General features: G+C 41.3%; 1 protein-coding gene across 1 annotated transcript in view; it reads right to left on the reverse strand.

The window, feature by feature from the left end:
- LOC139305797 (pyruvate carboxylase, mitochondrial-like) overlaps positions 1-19,320 on the reverse strand; it is a 258,603-nt gene that overhangs the window by 15,299 nt on the left and 223,984 nt on the right. The window contains exons 19-22 of the mRNA XM_070929746.1: positions 18,151-18,232; positions 11,658-11,815; positions 10,744-10,830; positions 1,229-1,408 (exon numbers count right to left, since the gene is read on the reverse strand). Of these exons, the coding sequence (XP_070785847.1) occupies positions 1,229-1,408; positions 10,744-10,830; positions 11,658-11,815; positions 18,151-18,232 (507 nt within the window). The remainder of the gene's footprint in view (positions 1-1,228; positions 1,409-10,743; positions 10,831-11,657; positions 11,816-18,150; positions 18,233-19,320) is intronic.

Below are 19,320 nucleotides of genomic sequence, written 5' to 3' on the forward strand. Positions count from 1 at the left end.
AAACTCCCGGAGGAACACGAGACAGATTGAAAGACACTAATAGAGAGCTAGTGGACGGAGGGTTGCATAGTGTATGTCAAAACTGAAAAATCACTGTGATTGTCAAGGGCGGGACTGCCTGGGAAGCTAAATGACAAATATTGGATCATGTAATCTCCCAACTGTATGCCAGTGTAAGGAGACAGGGGGAGAAAGGACAACTTGATGACAAGGGTGACAGGATGACAGGAGTTAGGTAAACAAAGAGGAGGACAGATGTTAGGGAGAGACAGATGACGTACACCTACAACTAAGTGATGAAGTGAGCGGAAAAGCTGAAAATAACGATGAACTTGACAGGGCAGGAAACATTTTGATTAAAAATGAGTTAAATTCAATGCTGTTAGTCAAAAAGGGGGCAGAAAGTAGAAAACTAATTATATTTTTTATTATCTTCTAGCTTCTGCACAAGTATTTCAGGGTCTGCAAAAGTGTTCACAAATGCTCTGTGGCCGCATGAGCACACAAACTGTTGAATTCTCACACAGGGTGACATAATGAGTGTCCTGTGGAAAAGTGCAGACAGGGTCTCACACCAGATATTTCACATTTTAGGCGCCAGCTCGTTGATAATAAGTTATCAAACTCTCAACATCTGTGGGGAGAAAAACATCCACTCGTTTAGAAGAAAAGAAAAAAAATTACAGTCTGACTTTTTGGGGGAAATGTCAAGTATGCCAATATGTCAGCAGTTTTTTGGGAGAATGTGACAAAAAAAAGTGTGGTTCATGCAGCTCTCCCAAGGAGACTTAGAGCTGTTGGCCCCTGACGCTCAGTCTCTCCCTAGTTTGAGACAAGAGAAGTAGACAGGGGTAAAGAAACAGGAGATGAGAGGACAGAGCAATACCACGGTTTTCTTCACCGTTTGCAACTGTCAGATGTAACCAAGCATGTGACAGAATTTGTGTGTATGAGTGTGTGTGTGCGGGCACTTGTACATACACATGCGCCTTTAAATGAGCACTCCTGCATGTGTTTGTGGTACAAGTGAAAAAGACAACAACTAAAAGTTTTGGAACAGTTGGATTTTCTGGTCTAAATGACTGTTCTCACATCCGTAGATGTAGGTGTTACACTAATTGCCTTGAAATTTTAAATGAATATTCACAAAACCCTGAATGGAAGTGACCTGAAATTAAAAAAGACAAAAAAAGGCATGTATGTGTGTACACAGGACAAACTACTGTACCTTGGATCTGAACGGCTCGGGGAATCCTCCATGTGGTATCCCGATGTATCCCTGCAGGAACTCCACCACAGACAGGGGGAAGGACAACTCATCTGCCCTCTCCTCCACCTCTGCCCTGGTCAGGTTGTTCTGCACCATGAACTGGGCCAAGTCACCCACGATCTTAGAGGATGGCGTCACCTGAGAGACAGCAAGACAGATGTGTGAGTACCAAACTTCTGTGTTACCATCTGTGATAAATCCCTTCTTTTGTTTGGGTAAAAGAAAGGAAGTGGAGGGTGAGCAGAAGAGCTAATATCGGCTGAGATTTGCCCTCGGTAAGGTTTTTCTATTTCACCACAGACTGAGCACAAGATATTAAAGTACAGCTTCTGAACGCAGATGATATCTCAGTTTGCTTAGGACGAGGAAAGGTGCTATTATTTCTCCCTGGTACGTGACCGCTGGCCTTTTAATCTGACAAACATCAGGAAAACTCAAACAGATAATCTATTCAGGATAATATTACAGTTTTCCGTGGTATAATCTTGCTTTTAAGTTTTATTCCAGAAAGGAGAAGTTGCAGCAGCTGTTTGTCAGGCTGCACTATTTTTCTCTGTAAAGTCCTGCTGTGTGGCTTCCTGTCAGCGGTTTGCAGGTAGGACTGCACATCCACAATGATTTTCACCAAAATACAAAGTGGTGACAGAGTCTTTGTTTTAATGAAGATGCTGTCTATGAAGATTAAGCACTGAGTGACCCGGAGAGAAGAGGGGGCCGGCAGAGCAGAGAAACGAAAAGATGTTTACATGTATACAGTCTCTGGCAGCCATGAGCTAAACTACACTGGACGTCTCTGTGAAAACAGAATGAACCTGAGGATGAAGAGGGAAGAAGAAGGAGCGAGGAAAACATTCATTAAAATCACATGCATTCATTCTTTCAATATTTATAATGGCATTATCATTATGGTCATAGTGATTCCTATTAGCATAATGGTGATAAGTGGAGTCTTTTTTGACCGCGAACTGGACACTGATGCAAATATCAATTGCACACATTACTCTTCTATGGTAATGAATGGAGACACAGATTCAAGGCTTCCTGCTCACTTCCATTTGGTATTTTGACCATTAAAGAGAGATAGGGGTCAATTCATTTGACCTGCCAACAATGAAAAAAACCAAACAAACCACCATTTGGGCAACTTTCTGTCTCTCACACAGACACAAAATGAGAGAGAAGTTCAAAGGGTGAATGGAGGGAATAGAAAACTACTCTCACCAGCAGAGGGCCAGTGTCCTGTTTGAGCACGACCCGTAGTTTGAAGTCTTTGTAAACTTAAGCATTGACAGCTGAGGGTCTACAGAGAACAAAGAGTGGGCCAACACTCTACAAGATGCCTATTTTTGTGGCAATTAGTGCACTCTGCTGATATCAGACGGCAGAGAGGAAAATAAAAGACAATGGGTGAACAACTACAGATCAAATTGACATTCCCTAAAGAATTCCCCTACAAAGAACCTGACACCTATTTCTAAGGGATGTGATGCAAATTATCCTGAGGGAGACATGAAGCACGCACACACACACACACACACACACACACACACACACACACGCTGCTCTGGGACTACCACAACTCTCCTGGGCTTTTAGTGCTTGTGAGGCAAGCTGAGCTCCTGAGATCACTTTAGTCTTTGAACAAGCACAGTCCAACTTGTGTGTGTGTTTGTGTAAGTGCCTTTGGTCTCTAGAGTACTGCAGCAATTCAGTATTGTACGTCTATCAAATAAATATATAATAAAAATAAATATAACATATAATGTTAAAATTTCAGCAGCAGATGCTGTACTTCCCTGACTTTTAGTCACTATTATGGGTCAAGCTCCAAAAACACTCGATGCTACACCTCCCGTAATGCAACTCAATTGTGCCTTTTCCTAAATCCGCCCTGTCTAGCAAATACCCAGTCTTTTCAAACTTCAGGCCCCAATTTTGTAACGGGGCTACTGTTATAAATCTGCAGTCAATTCATTTGACTTTATTTCACCAGAATAATCCACTCAGCCTGCGTCATTCTTTGCGATTCATGGTCTGCGTCTTAACCTCTTGACCACCACGGTGCCCCCAGTCACGCTAGTTTTGTTCACAATGATTTCAATACAAGCCATCTGGAGAGGTTTGTAACCTTCAAGCCTGGGTGATGTCACTGTTAAATTGCTGAAGTACTCCTTTGAGTCAGCAGACTGATTTTGATCCTTCTAATAAATATAATCACACATGAGGAAATAAGACGGGCCGCTGGTTCCCCAAGTCCCACTGTGCAACTCTATTTGGACTTTGAAGTAACAGATCACGGCCTTATCCTCTGGTTGTTCGGGCAATAGTTATTTGAAAACTGTGTCTCTGCAATTAATCTCCCAGTGACAAGCTACATCTTTTAAAAACAGCCCAGGACGCCTGTTAAAGTCCGCAATCACTTGGCAAATTTTCAAAAGGAGCCTTGCAAGCAAATCGGTGCTTTCGCAGCAAGATACAAGACAGAAATGCTTCCTACTGATTGAAACAAGTGTGCACTTTCCTCCAGCACTTTCCTGCCACAACACCTAAAGCTCAGTTTGATTGGGTTTGTGAATAGAGGCGATAATGATACATTGCGTTTACAGAAAGAGCTTAAGATATTTGAATAGGCTGTTGAAATCCCTGGAGAGGCCATTAACTTGGTAAAGCTGTGGAACAAAGCAGCATGACTGTGCATTCCTTGTCTACCTTCAGTCCGTCTCCCTTCCTCCATTGTTTCCTCTGTCTTTTTGTCCCCTGAGTGCATTTTTCTCGTTCTTTCACCGCAAAGTTAAGACTCTTCTCTTTATTATCCGTCTTCATGAACCATCCTTCTTACTCCGTCCCTCTCTAACTCGCTTAACTACCATCTTCTGTCTTCACACTGAAAGCCAAGAGTCTTTCCTCTTTCCTCATGAATCACCTCCCTCCCGTGCCCGTCCCTCTTTTCCTCCGCCCCTCTGCCAAATATTTATTTTTTTCCTCGATCCACAGTAACATCAAGAGCGTTACTCTCATTATCAACCTCTGGTGATGAATCACCCACCTCCAACTCTCTCTGGGTGCCCCACACTTAGGAAAAGGAAATCTTATTTCTAACAGTGCAGTGGAGCGATATATGATGTGTGAGCTTTTCTATATTTTTAGACGAGGAGTAAGGTAAATTACATCCCGGTCTTGCAGGTTAGAAAGATCTGATTTCCTCTGTTCTTGTGTGAAGCAGAGCTCAGACTCTGAACCCTTCACTGCTGATCCCTCTCCGTCTAACTCATAAGATAGTGTCATTATGTCACACCTCTATCTTTTCTGCACAGAACGCACTGTTAATGATGGAATTACATTTTGAAGTTGGCAAGTTTCATGCAGTTGCCCTTTCTCTCTACAACAGCAATGCTTGTAATTTTTTGAGCAGCACACACAAATAACACTATTTAGTTTTCATCAGGTGGACTGATACACGTAATCTGCTTTTTGAACCCAATCCTCTAGAGAAGGCAAGTTGTTATTTGATCTAAAGTCAGACAATGTTGACCACATTTTAGAACTGTTTGCAGACAAATAGTCCACAGCCACGCGAGCAGCTTTGTGGGGCTTCAATGCTCATTGTAAAGAAAACCAACGTGTTCATGAAGCTTTAGCAGTCATGATGAAGAGAATGTGATCATTGGCCAGAGGGTGGTGTCAGAATAAAGGTCTTTGTTACATTGTTACTTAGATAACAAGCGGTTTTCCATGTTGTGTTGTGTGAGCAAAGAAGAGAAGAATGAGAGATGTAAGAAATATAATACTTTTTTATGTATATGTACAGTACTGGCTGTCATTTCTGTACTGTTTAAACATCAATGTTTTCATCAAATGAAAGTAGTGCTGAACAGAAAGTAGACTGATGGGAATGTTTTGCAGATATTTGGTCATAAACCAAAGTATTGGACAACTTGAAATTTAGACCTGATGATGGCGCTACTGGTGGCACAAGATAAGATCATCTACTGGGCACCATGGATGTGTGTGTGGAAAAAGTTCACGGCCATCCATCCAGTAGTTGTTGAGTAGTAGTTATTTCAGTCTGGACCAAGGGGATCCACCGACTGATATTGCCATCATAGAGTCACACAGATAGCGTGGCTAAAAACAAATGAGCCTGAACTACAACACGTGCTGTAGAGCTACAGTGTGACATCATTTCTGCATCATATATACTGGACAGATGTTTCACATTCAAGAGCGATAACATTCAACTAGCCAGTGTCATTATCTATTTCACTAATGCATTTTATCACAAATGAATGCACATATCATCTTTGAAGAAATTAATAACTGGACAGAAACATCCTTTCTATATTCAGTAATGTTGCTTATTTCCCTCAGCATGCAGCAGCACTCAGCACTCTCATCTTTCCATGTCCCTCTCACCATCACTTAAACTCATCTGTAACCTTGTGTAGTTCCTCATGCAGGCTCATATTATCACACTTGACACACAAGACCCGTTCCACCCTCGTCCACCTCCAGCCCCCCACTTTGACCGACTCCTTCTATTCTTACTGCCTCCATGTTCCTTCTCTTTCTCACACTACTCTTATTCTGCCTTCTGTCCATCTTTCTCACATTCACTAATGTACAGCTCGTACTAAGTGGTCCTGCGTGACTCCACACTGCTGGCAGCAGGAATCTGGTGGAGTGTGTGTGAGTGTGTGTGTGTGTGTGTGTGTGTGTGTGTGTGTGTGAAAGCATGGCAGTGATTTTGTGTGTGCTTGTATGCCTGTGTGTGTCATGTGTCTGTGTACTTTGCTCAAATTTGTTTTGAAATGCAACTCTATCCAAACCTGAACTCCCCTAACAGGCAACGGATTATATCATCCAGAACAGTGTGTGTACATCTGTGTGAATGTATGTGTGTGTGTGTGTGAGAGAAAGCAAAAACAAACAAACAAACACACACACACACACACACACACACACACACACACACACACACACACACACACACACACACACACTCTATAATGCTAGCCAGCAGAGCCAGGAGCAGAGTGAAGAATGGTACCTGTCAGGAGAGGAGGAGCGATAACGAGAGCTCAGAGAGGGGGAGGAGGAGTGGAGAAACCATAGAAAGATTAGAGATACATGAAGGAAGTCGAAATGAGGGAAGGTGGGAGGGAGCAATGAAAGGAGGAGGTGAGACGAAATATAAGTGGAGAGGGAGAGACAGCAGACAGGATGATGAAGAGTGAGAGAGAGCGAGAGAGAAAGGGATGGACAGATGAACCGGGGAGGAAGGAGAGACAGAGGCAAACAGACAAGAGCAATAGACATCTGCAGCCCCACGGGCAACACAAGGAGGTGCTCCACCTCCAAGAGAGAGACACGGAGTGTGTGTGTGCTTTAAGAGTGTGGAGGTGAGTGAATACGTGCCTGTAATTGCAAAAGGAAAGTGACAGAGTGACTTAGGTAAAGGGGGAAGACAGGACACGCACACACATACACAAATACAACTTGTCCTCCTTGTATTGACGAGCTCATGTTGCGACGGATGTAGCTGAGCGAGAAAGAAAAAACAGAAAAAAGGAGGGCAAGTTAAATGCAGAGGAAGAGAAGAAAAGAGGCATTTGAGAGTCCAGCTGTATGCGTGACCGTTTCAGCACTTTTCATACCTGAACTAGACTGCCTCCTAAAGATTAGACTCTTTCATTATGATGACACAAATAGAGCTAAAACCAATTAGTCGATCGTCAGAAAATTAAATGGCAATAATTTTGAGAGAAAAATAATTTCTTAAGAGCAAAAATGGAAAAGATTTGCTTCCAGTTTCTCAAATGTGAATATTTTACATTTTTTTAAAGTCTTCTATGAAGGTGAACTGAATATTTTCAACGGCTGGTCAGACAAAACAAAACAGCAGCATTTTGGGAAATATGCTTATTTGCTTTCTTGCCAAGAGTTAGTTTAGAAGACCAATACCACTCTCCTATCTGTCCACGCAACATGAAGCTGCAGCTGCCAGCAGCTTAGCTTAGCTTAGCATAAAGACTGTCCAAAGGTAACAAATCATCCTTCCTGCACCTCTAAAGATATCTTGTTTCATTAATTTATACAAAAACGGGAATAAAATAAGTTGTGGTTATGTGCCCGACTATTTCTTGGCGGGGGCCGTGACTTCCTGGAGTCTCTGCTGGTTGCCCGGCAACCTCATGGTAATGACAAGACTTCAGACACATAAGAGTTGTATCAATCGTCTCATCTAATGCTCAGCAGGAGAGTGAAAAATGTCGAACTACTCCTTTAAAGATGCCATCATGAGCTTCAGGAACTCCTGATGGACAGTTTGCACTATTTGCTGACATTTAAGAGACAATAATCTGTAGACTAACTAATAATGAAAATAATTATTACTTGCAGCACTAGAAATTAATATATGTATTTTTTGCAAGATGGTGAAAGTGTTTGTTGACTTGATAATGTAATACACACACAACAGAAAGGTTTACTGTAAGCTTCGTGATGACATTATTAAAGCAGTGCCTGTAGGCATCTGTTCATGTATGTTTTGTCAGATTTTCCTGTTGCTTCAGCAGATATACCCTCAAGCAAAACTAATAACTAGCTTCAGAGCTAGACAATACAACTTATTACTATTAGCTTCTGGCAAAGACGGTTTGTCAGCTTTGACGTCATACTGTTCAGGTGACATCACAACACTGATGATGAGGGGAAAAGGACTTAGAGAACATAATAATATAGAAATAATTTAATCTGCCCTGTCTGTTCTGCAGTAGCTCACCACTCAGCTGCATCAATTGTTGTTTTTTGTCTGTTTTCAAGGTTCCTTCACCAGACAGACTTCTCAATGTTTTTTTTTCCCTTCCAATTTAGGATTGCACTCTTCCAGTGAACAGCACTACATTTCACCGCACTCATCTATTTTAATCACTGATGGGAAAAAACACAGCAAAAGCCTTATAACACAATAAAATATTTAAAATGAAAATAAGTCAGACAATATTTAATCATATAAAACACAGAAAATCACTTGTTTCAAGCTGACCAGTGGCAGATGTGATCCACAGTCACTTAATTTAACATTACTTTACTTTGTGGAACTAACTAGCCTTAAGAGTCCTCTGCAAAATGAACTCAGGCCCTCTATGTTAGACAATCCATACAGTACAGTTCAGTACAGTACAGTATATTCCAAGTACAAAACACTAGAAGACACCATCCTTGATGATTTGTGTACCCTCCCCTATTCTGCAACTCCTGATCTAAATCTCTTTTGTGATTCACATATTTAACAGGTCTCTGTACTAATACAGTAGGCCCTTAACCTGTGCTTGACTTAATTCCCAAACTGCCCGCTCTCAGATCAATAACTGCCCTCACTAAGTACTTCTCTTTCAATATATATTTTTACATTTTTGTCTAAAAAACAGATAACCTTTCCTGGCTCTTAAATATATTCCATTGACTTTCTCATTCCACATTCTGCGATCTGCACATGGCCTGTCTATTTGTCTGAATTTTCTTTACTGTAGCATATAGTGCAGCAAACAGCTTCCCAGCTACTGTACATGCAAACCTCATGGCTGCATGACAGATGAGAGACACAGAGGACCGTTTTCTGACCTCAAACTTCCTCAACAGACTAATCAAATCAGCATTAATGCTGAGGAAAACTCAAGAGACTGAGGATATTTTTATACCCCTTCGTTTTGCCGACGGCCCTTGAAATTGTGAATCAAGTCGATGGATTTTGGCAGATTTGGTGAATTTGCACTGGGTGCTCAGCAAGCAATGTAACGATTATACTCAGCTGCACATCTGGAATTAATGTTAAGCTATAAAACAGTCAGGCTTATGAACACTTTAGGAAATACATTTTGACAAGTCGCACAGTCTCCTGAGTTGCTTTTGATGTCGATTGCAATTAAGTGGGAGCCAATGAGCCTGTAAGTCTGGGCTTTTCTTTCATTTTTAATCAAGCAGTTCTGTCGATTCAGAGACATCCGGTACAGATATTTTGATTTCTTAATTCAGGACATGCCCCCCCCTAAAAAGACGAGTAATGAGAATTATTAAGCTTAGAAAAGTAAGTAATCACATTAATGCAAATCACTTTTATGCAAATGCTTTGATGATGATTAACATTAAAACTTTTTAGAGTTGTTGGCAGTGTACTTGATAAATACCTTCCTGTAAAAATACTTAGTGTTTTATACATTTGGTGTAAAGTGGCCTCTGACAGGCAGTCCTTCACCCACAGCTTTTGCAGTGCTGTGGATGTGTGTGTGTGTGTGGGAGAGCATGGTCAGTGTATATACCTTGGTTGCTCTGCTTACTGTCAGTGCAGTGTGTGGTGTGCCTACTTTATATCTTTATCTGACTAGCACACTCCTTCTCTCTTATCGACAAGCCAACGGTGTGAGAGACGCAGCCGTTGTCAAGCTAACAGGATACAACAGAGGGCACAGCAGGACCCGCAGGCACATTAAGCCAACATTGGCCTGCGCAGTGAAGCCAGCCGAGTCTTAATTGAATTGATAGAGAGTATGGGGAGAGGATACGGGAGGTCGGGGGAGAGGAATTGATGAGGAGAACAGAGAGGGGGAAAGAAAATAAGGGGGGACACGAGGAGGAAAATTGAGAGACACAAAGAGAATTAAAAAAAAGAGAGCAAAGGAGGAAGTGATGGGAAGTCCATGGGAGCATGTCTATAGCAAGAGAGAGCAAAATAAGAAAGATGGCTGGGGAATAGATGTGTGTAAATCAGCAATGGAATGAGAGAGAGAAAGGTGATAAAGAAAGAGAATGCAAAGTGAAGAACAAAACAATTACAGAGTGAATGTGAACACAGTGAAAGAGGGATGAATCTATTACTAAGCTGTGATGGTAAATAATGAAGGGAGGAAAACAAAGGAATTAATGAAAGATAATGAAAAAACGAAAAGGTAGGATGGAGACGAATAATGTGCCTTCAGGAAATCTACCCCAAACTAGTTCACTGGAGTTTCTACCCAAAATGAACAAAGAGTGGGGCAATACAAAGCACAAAACTCAGTGTCAGTGCTGAATAAAACTCTCCTGCTGAAATAAAAGTTAAAACTACCTGTTAAGTGGCAGGGTAATACAGCATAGGTACAGTTTTCCAAGTTAGAGTTAAAATGTCCAGTTAGGGAAAAGGCAAAACTCTAAAGGTGGAGGCTGAAAGTGAATCCAGACAGCACAGAACAGTGGATGTACCAAACTTAATCTGGGATTGTTGGGCTCAGCCAAGCGAAGGAAGAGGGGCAGCTTGGCAGAAACAGTTGGTGTGAGAGATGCTAAAGGAGGAATATCACGAACATGCCAGATACATCTTTGTGCTACCAGCACTGAAGACTGGTAAAACTGACTAATGTTATCTGATGCAAGCAGCAAATGTGCAGCATGGGTACACGCGTGAAAATGAACTGTGATGTTTCATCTTCATGACTCACCTTAATGAGATCTCCTAGTAGTTTATTGGCTTCAGTATAGGCCTTCTTCACCTCCTTGAACTTATTTCCGAGTCCCATACTGTGAGCCTGCAATGAACCACAAATAACAGCATGAATGAGTAGAGTCAAAATAATCTTTTTATTACTCCTTTTATGGGAAAAGTCAAGGCATTCTGGGCAATTCAGTGTCAACCTGTGATTTCAGGCTATAATTTGTGTAGTGACACACGCAGCTTTTAAATTTATGGCGAAGACGCTCCTCTAGCAAAGGCCAGATGGGCCAGTACGATATCCCACTGTAAACTGTAATTTGGTACATAGTGCATTTGTTTAACACTCGCTAATATAAACAGGTCACAAGTGGGCTTTCAAATTGTCTGTGACACTTTTCAGAGTGTGACTGTGCACAATGTAGACATGATAGACTCATGGTTGTAAACTTAATGTACCATACAGCATTAACAAACACCAAAATAAGTTGTTCAAGGAACAGTTTTAGTCACTTTCTGATAACTGCACTTCCTCGGTTTCATTTTAGTCCCATTTCTTGCATCTGCAGTAGCTTTAAAACACACAAACATGTCCAAAAAAGTGGATCTCTATAAGAGGTAATGTCTTATTCATACTTTGTCAGAAGTAGGAGAACATCTAGTCTATTTTTCTCCAGAATATTTTAGGTTTTTAAAACTCAGACGGCACATGTCTGAAAACTTCTATGTTGACAGTTCATAAATTAAACTGTCAATTACAGTAAAAAAAAAAGGTGCACAAACACTTCATAGGTGCAGTGAGGTGGAGTTTTATGCAACAACAGTGAATACAAATGAGCTCAAGTGCTAAAAATGTGGCAAAGAGCTTTGTGAAATGAATTTACACAAAACACAATAAAACCCGAGCGGAATGGCTGACAGTACCTGGAAGTGAAGGTTGGTGTACTGTCCTCCGGGTATCTCGTTCTCGTAGACATCAGCGTTGCCAGATTTCATGGTGGCCGTGCAGTCGAATGGAGCGTACAGGCCTCTGGCTACTTCCCAATATTCACTGTAGTCAAACACCTTCTCCAGAGCGATGCCTGCAACAGAGCGGAGCAAAATGATCACCAAATCAATGATCACCATGTTAATGAGACTTGACAACAATGTAGTGAGTGGCAACAGCAAATATGGAATAATATTTTTGTGTTTTCATATATAATATATATATCTGAAGCATGGAAGCATAAAAGCCTTATAAATAAGTTGACTTATTAATTTGTTGAATTGGTTTATTATAATTATGTCTGATATTCATGTGTGCATAAAAATGAAATTCAGCTTTACAGCTAAAATCTGTAACTTTCCTGATCATTTGCGCCCTCTCTATTCACTATAAATATAGTGGACTTGTTGTGGAAGCTTATGTGGCCACCTGCCACTTACCTCAATTAGTCACCTCAGAAATTGTGCCAGCTAGCAAATTGTGGCAGTACTGGGTTTATGCTGTTGATTTGAATGTACGGAAATATAAACATGATGTGAAACTTCACAGTTTTGACACTGTGCTGAGTACTTTAGTCCACCAGAACAAGTCCTACCCATCAGGTAGGTGTGGATGTCTCCAACCACAGTACAGCTGGTTTTTATGCTTTACTACACCACGACCCTCATTCTCAAACTAGTCAGCAGGAGAAACCAAAATGTCAGCAGAGACATTTCTGCTGTATAAAATCTGCCAGGAGCTCACATTTTTGACAAGTCTTAAGAATTGCATTAAGTCAAGAAAAGTTTGGTACTACAGGCCAGAAAAGCTTGAACATGCCTGAGCTACAGTGGCGGTTAAGTAGTTAAGTCTACTATTAGCCTGTAAGTGCGCTTAAGAATTCACTCTGCATTAACATCTTCCCTTTGCCACATCACAGCCGCTCTTTAAAAAAAAAAAAAAAAGAAAACATCTGTTGCTCATATTCATGACATTCTGCTGCAGCCAGTTAAGGTGTGCTAAAGCTGATTACATTGAAAGGAAAAAATCTGCTTTAATGCCATGACAGAAATGGCAGTACACTGAGCTTTTGGTTAATGATGACAAAAATCACCCATTTTAATGAGACAAACTTGGCTCGTCACATCCACAACAACTAAGTGACGAGCTTGAATTTTTAGGATTGAAACCGAGTACGTACTCCAAAAAAAGTGTTTGCGTGCTTCCGCTGTGATCTTGGCGGGGAAATGGAGCTACTGTGAAATGAATGTGAAATGAATGTGCATGTGGTTGCTCCTCAAAGTCAGCTGCCTGCCAAGCCAGTCAGTAATTAGGTCCATTTCCTTCTTTGTTTGGGAACATCATTTTTTTTGTAGCTTTTCATTTGTGCTTCCATTGTGAAATTACAGTCTCTATTTACAAGGGGAAGTGATGGCACGTTCAGTGCGACAGCAGCTTCTGTTGAGTCCCTTCATGTACTCATGGCTTTGAGGTAGTGGACAAAACAGATAAGTAGCAGTAACTGTGAGTTCTCCCAGCTCTGCTCCTATACAGAACTGCGGATACATAACACTCTTATCTGGGTACACTTTACTTTTACTACTGTGTGTAAAAGAAAACTGCTATGTCTGATTCTTTTGTGATAGATTGTTAAATATTGGTGTAAAACGACAATTCTTTAAAAGAGGACATGCTGTAGCTCTCTGACTGATAGCTGACACTAAAACCCATTTAACTCTGCTGTAGCTGTGCTGGAAATATCTCGATATAACATCACATTGTCCACATTTGGTCTAATATGGTAATGGGGGGCAAAAATAAATGGTTGTTCAACCGGCTTCAATTGTGAGGCCAGTGCCTGAATAAAGGCAGTAGTTGTAGTATCTTTATCTTTCTCAGTGGTCAAAAGTAACTAAGTACACTTACTTAAATACTGTACTTCATTTATCAGACAGCTGTAGTTACTTTTCACATTAAAGATTTTATATGAATAAACATATAATACAAAAACTACAAAATACACATTGATAAAGATTAAACCAGTGCTTCCAAAGGTTTTCGGCTTGTGACCTCTCACCAGCAGTGTCTAATTGAGGCCCTTTTCTTTTCCTACCCCGTTTATCATCTCATGACCCCTCAGATTTATCTGGTGACCCTTTGGAGGGGCCCGACCCCCAGGTTGGGAACCACTGGACGAAACTACCTAACAGTATATAAAGTAGTTTAAACTAGCTCCACCTCGACCAGCTACAACAGTAAAATGCTGCTTACACACTGATGCATCAGTGTTAATCTAATAATGTCATATATAATAATATATCAGTCACAGGGGACATTTTACTACAGAATGAGCACTTTTACTTTTCATATTTTAAGTGCATTTAGCTGTTAATACGTCTGTACTGTTTATTTAGATTGTTGTATTTGCACTTTGACTAAGATTGTGAGTACTTCTTCCACCACATGTATTTTAGAGTGGGGTTTGAAACAGACTTTTTTGCAACTGAGCTACAGCATCTGCCAGAAAAAAAAACTTCTTTCCACAAGCCTGCAGTTCCCTGAGGAAAAGTTTAAAGTAGGCAAACACCACACCTGTGTGAGCTGGAAAGTCCCGTGAAAGCAGAAAGTTAAGTTGAATCAACTCACTCCAGTTATCTGAAAAGTGCTTTGGCGAGGAGAGATGGCAGGAGCATATTCCTCGACCAACAGCAAAGTTGGCCGTAATGAAGCGGGCGCACCAATATTGTGTTTTATCCACATCATTTTCTGCTATTGTGATGACCCAACTTGCCTTCTGGGATTTAAAAGGTGTAGTTTACCATGCATCCTATACATATAATATACACAGCTACAAATGTTGTGGATTGTGAGGTTTGGAGGTAAATACAGCAATGTTTTTTTCTAGATTGCTGGCCCAAATCATCAATCACTGCCCCACCATCGCATGTGTATGTCTACCACAGACATGCAGGTACATATATCAGTCATTTAGATGGCTGCTTGGCAGTGACAAAGTGCCATCAATATACAACTCATTAGCAGCACAAACTCACTAATGCAGGAGACAAATAGACAGAGACACACACACACACACACACACACACACACACACACACACATATTTGAGTTCATAAGCTTATACAGAGTGCACAGATACACACAGTTATAGAAAGACAGCCACAGACACAGTTTGTGGCTGATGAGACGATAAGAGCTAACCAAGACCGTAGATGAAGACAGATGAGACACGAGGAGATTCACGGAGAAAAGAAGGGAAAATTGAACGCAAACAGATGAAAGGGAGAGATGAGGGAGGTAAACAAGAAGCTAAATGTGTAAGCTCACCTGCCTCTGTCTGGGTTCAGTGGTTTGAGTGTGTACATATAATAATATCTACGCTGTGTGTGGTGTGTGTACATTCCTCTGTGTTTGATGACTGCATTGTTGTGGCAGCAGAAAATTCCTTATCCATGCACGAGACAAGGTAGCAGTAAATGCTGTGTCAAATAAACACAAGGGCCACTTTAATGTGTGCCATCATTCAACTGCATGAGTGTCTGTGAATATGTATGACTTTTAAAATGCATGGGTGTGTGCGCACACACACTGAGGCTGACTGAATAGATAAACTGACAGCTTAAAGACGAATGAATTAACCAGAGAAGTGTTGCTTTTGCCATTCCTTCAGGACAAAGAGATACTGTGGAAGATAATGAGGGAGTGGAAGGGAAAGAGCAAAGACAGAGCGAGTTTGAGGGAGTGAAATAGGCATGTAAAGTGCTGTTAATTGCTTTGTCACTGAGTGAGAGGGAGGGAAGAGGAGGAGGATGGAGAGACAATGCGAAAGAAGCGGGGGTGATAGGAAAAGGCACAAGAGCAGGGAGAGGGAGGGAGATAGAGGAGGCAGAGCACACTGCACAGCACTGATTACTGCTGTGTAACAGAGACGGGAGAAAGAGGGGGGGGAGTGAGGGAAAGTGAAGTAAACAGACTAAGGTCAGGAAGGTATGGAAGTATCCAAGGCAGTGCTGCGCTTGATTACAAAAGTAGTGAGATAGGCAAACGGAGAAGGAAGAGCTGAAAGGAACAGACGAGCACAAGGTGACAGGTATAAAAGAATCTGGAAGTGAGAAGGAGTTTGTCTGCTGTGTATGCATAATGCATGGACCAGGGTCACATCAGGATAGAGTACAAGTATGCACACACGTGTGTGAGTGTGTTTGAGAGACATCCTGCATCCCAATCTAAGTCTCAAGTGAAGCAAATTGAAATTCCATGAATAAACTGACACACTTGAAAACCTCTCGCTCTTCAGTAACGACCTTGCCTCCCTCTCCCTCTCTACTTTTTCTGGGTACTGTATGCTCACAAATTGATATTCTGTCACTAAACTGGACTGTGTCTAAATGATGGGAGAGTTTCTCTCCCTCTGATACTTTGATGCTATAAAATGTCATGTTTCCTAGTTGCCCAGAACAATATTTGCCAGCTCCAGAGAAGGATGTGAACCTGTTGCACTCAGCTGTGGGTTAAATGTGTAGACGTAGAGAGCAGCAGTGAAGTGTGAGGTTTTCCTTTCAAAGCACAAGTCACACAGTTTAAATGTTTTAAGGTGGAATTTTCCTCCAAGATACACAAATGGTTTTAAAGGGAAAACAGCACAATTTGCAGTTAGCCTCCATGATTTTCCAAACAGCATTACATGCAAGCTTGCTAACATAGCACAACAAAAGCATGAACCCACTCCAGACCATGCAGCGTGGCTTCCATGAGAATGTATCAATACACGTGCACAAGGTGTGAAGAGAATGAAGAAAGAATCAGTTTCACTACAGACTGATGGTTCTGTGCTACAGAATATTGGCAACAGGAATAATCATTTTCCCATGGGACACAACCGCTCATTGATAGGCATTAGTGAGGGTTTTCTCTAAAGACCGAGCTGATGGGAAATAATGTCTCTCTTCTTCCTGGAGGCAGGCAACTATCTGTACCTCCATCACCAGAGCAGAACACAAGGAGGACTTGGCGTACACCAAATTGTCCATTAAAAAATTGGCTGCATTTAGCCGCCATACAGCAACAAACAGCTTATAATGTTAATAGTGTCCTGCACTGCAGCAGCAGACAGTACATTAGCTGTGTAGTGTGAATTTAGTGTAAACAAAATTAGCAGGGCATTTGCTGGTTCTGAGTAATGGAAATGAGCTATCAGATCTAGTTAGTAGAGCTGAGTGGGTTTTCCCAATAGCATTTCTCTACATAACTAAGCAGTAAACTTCACATCAGCTTTAATTCCTTTAGCCCGTTTCATGTTCCTTCAATTTTTATCAGCAGTTTTTCAACCGGTTGCTTTAACATAATTTACACTCTGCAGCCATCACTGTGGGAGGCCGATGTCACTGAGCCCGGTCAGTTATCAGAGGTGGGAGGGGCTCCAGCTTTTTCACAGCCCATGAAAAGTACATTGAGCAGAACACTCTGGACGACAGCAAACCCAAAGGGGAATGGACACATTATAAATCCATCCCTCTGCTTATCGGTTGAGAAGACTAAATAAAACAAGTAGTGGTCCTGAGTGAAGAGGAGCAGGCTTGTGACTGAGAGATCTCTGACAGGACCTGGCAGAACGTGGGTGGGGAAAGCAAATGAGCAACCAACAGCCATGTCGATGATGCCTTAGAAAAAACCTTTAACCTCTAAATGCTCCAGGGAGAGCTGCTCACTGGTCAAAATAGAAAACTGAGGCTATGCAGGTTTCAGTTTTTAGCATGCTATGATGAATATAAGACCACCTTACTTATGGCTACAACCAATATTTTTTACATATTTTTTATAATATTTTATAATCATCAAATAAATCATGCCTCACAACTGTCTGAACTGTTCATTTAATTGATCAAGAACTGTTCAACAGCATCAGATTTTATTGAAGTAAGTATAACCCTTGCGTGGACTCCCTCCTTGTCACATTCCTTGTGGCACCATCGTCCTCTCATAATTGGCTGTGTTAGTTATCGCTGAGCAGAATGCATCTGTCTTTCTGACTTAGGGCCATAATTAGTGATGCGCTCTGTCATTTATTGATTTGTGGATTGATTTAGTTTTTTCCTCATGTGTAGTAGGAGACATACACTAAGAAATCATCTCTGAGCGAGACTGGTGATCCAGGGGATGGTCTGTCTATTAAACTACATACTGCAATTAAAGCTTTAAGTGGATATCTGAAGGTGTTTGTTCCAACATATTCTTTCCAACTTGTTCTTAATGATTGATTTTACTGGATTAAACTGATGAGAATAATGAAATAACATTTAGTGTTGATCCTTTGCTCCTCTTCTACAAAAATTCTACCTTTCCTCTAAGAGATATTGCAATATTTTTTAAACAAACTATTGTCTGTTGTCTGGTGATGTTGACAGGCTGGTGAGCATCAGGCTGGTCACTTACCGGTGTCAAGCTTGGTCCCCTTGGCGCAGGCCACCATGGCTCCCATGCTGGGCTGAGAGGTCATTCCGGCCATAGAGTCGACCTACAGAGTGGCAATCAATATGAATACTGTTTGACAAAACCTACTCTGGAGTTGGACACCTGCACTGAATCGACTACACCCTGAACAAGGAGAAGTACCACCCCATTCTTCAAAGACAGGCTATACCCTCTGGTTTGCATCTTTGTGGAGAGGGATTCATACTACAGCAGGATAATGACCCCAAACATACCTCAAAGCTTTGAAATAACTACTTGAAGACCAAAGAAGACCAAGGAGTCTTGACTGTCATGGATTTTTCCTCCACAGTCACCTCAACCCCATTGAACTATTTATGGGGGCACTTGAAGCCTCAGAAAGCCAAACACAAGAAGCCCTTTGGAACATTGTCAAATCATGCTGGGATAACATGGGTCATCAGGTTTTTCCACGCCAGCTGGAGTGCATGCTGTCATTAAAGCAAAAGGGGGACAGCAATTTCCCATCAGAAGGGGCAAGATTTGTACCTCCAAAAACAGGTCTTGGCCTATCAATCCTATCAATTCAAAATATCATTTCAGAATGCTTCATCTTCTGTGTTACTGTGCCAAAATCTTTTATCAGAATCAGAATCAGAATCAGAAATACTTCCCCCCGGGCAGAGTTAAAAGACAAAGTTTAACCAAGTAAACTAATGGAACCGATACAAACAAATGTTTTTAGAGGGTGTGTCTGACCCTTGGTGGACAGTCTGCTGTTTCTTTCATGAAGCCTTACAAGGAACTAAACAGCAGAACGGCCCAAAACTGCAAATAGCAGCCAATTGCATTAATGAAACTGCCCGTGCTGGCAGCATGCGTCAGTGAACACAGTAAAGCAAATGTTCCTGGCTTCAACAATTGCTCCGTCCTTGTTTCAGTGACATTTCACAGTACAGCAGCAACTGGTAGAAAATGATTGTTTGTGTTGTTAGGCTTATGGATGGACCTGGGCCTCTAAATAATTATTTCAGTTGAATGTGAATAGTGGTTGGTACTGGTTACACTACAGGCTTCCTATCATTCCTATCACCCTGACGAAGAAATTAGAACATCATTACATTGTTTTATGATAATGAGTTAAGATTTAAAACCTCTCAGACGCTTTTAAAA

This window comes from Enoplosus armatus, chromosome 23, assembly GCF_043641665.1.
Source record: "Enoplosus armatus isolate fEnoArm2 chromosome 23, fEnoArm2.hap1, whole genome shotgun sequence".
NCBI classification, from domain to species: Eukaryota; Metazoa; Chordata; class Actinopteri; order Centrarchiformes; family Enoplosidae; genus Enoplosus; species Enoplosus armatus.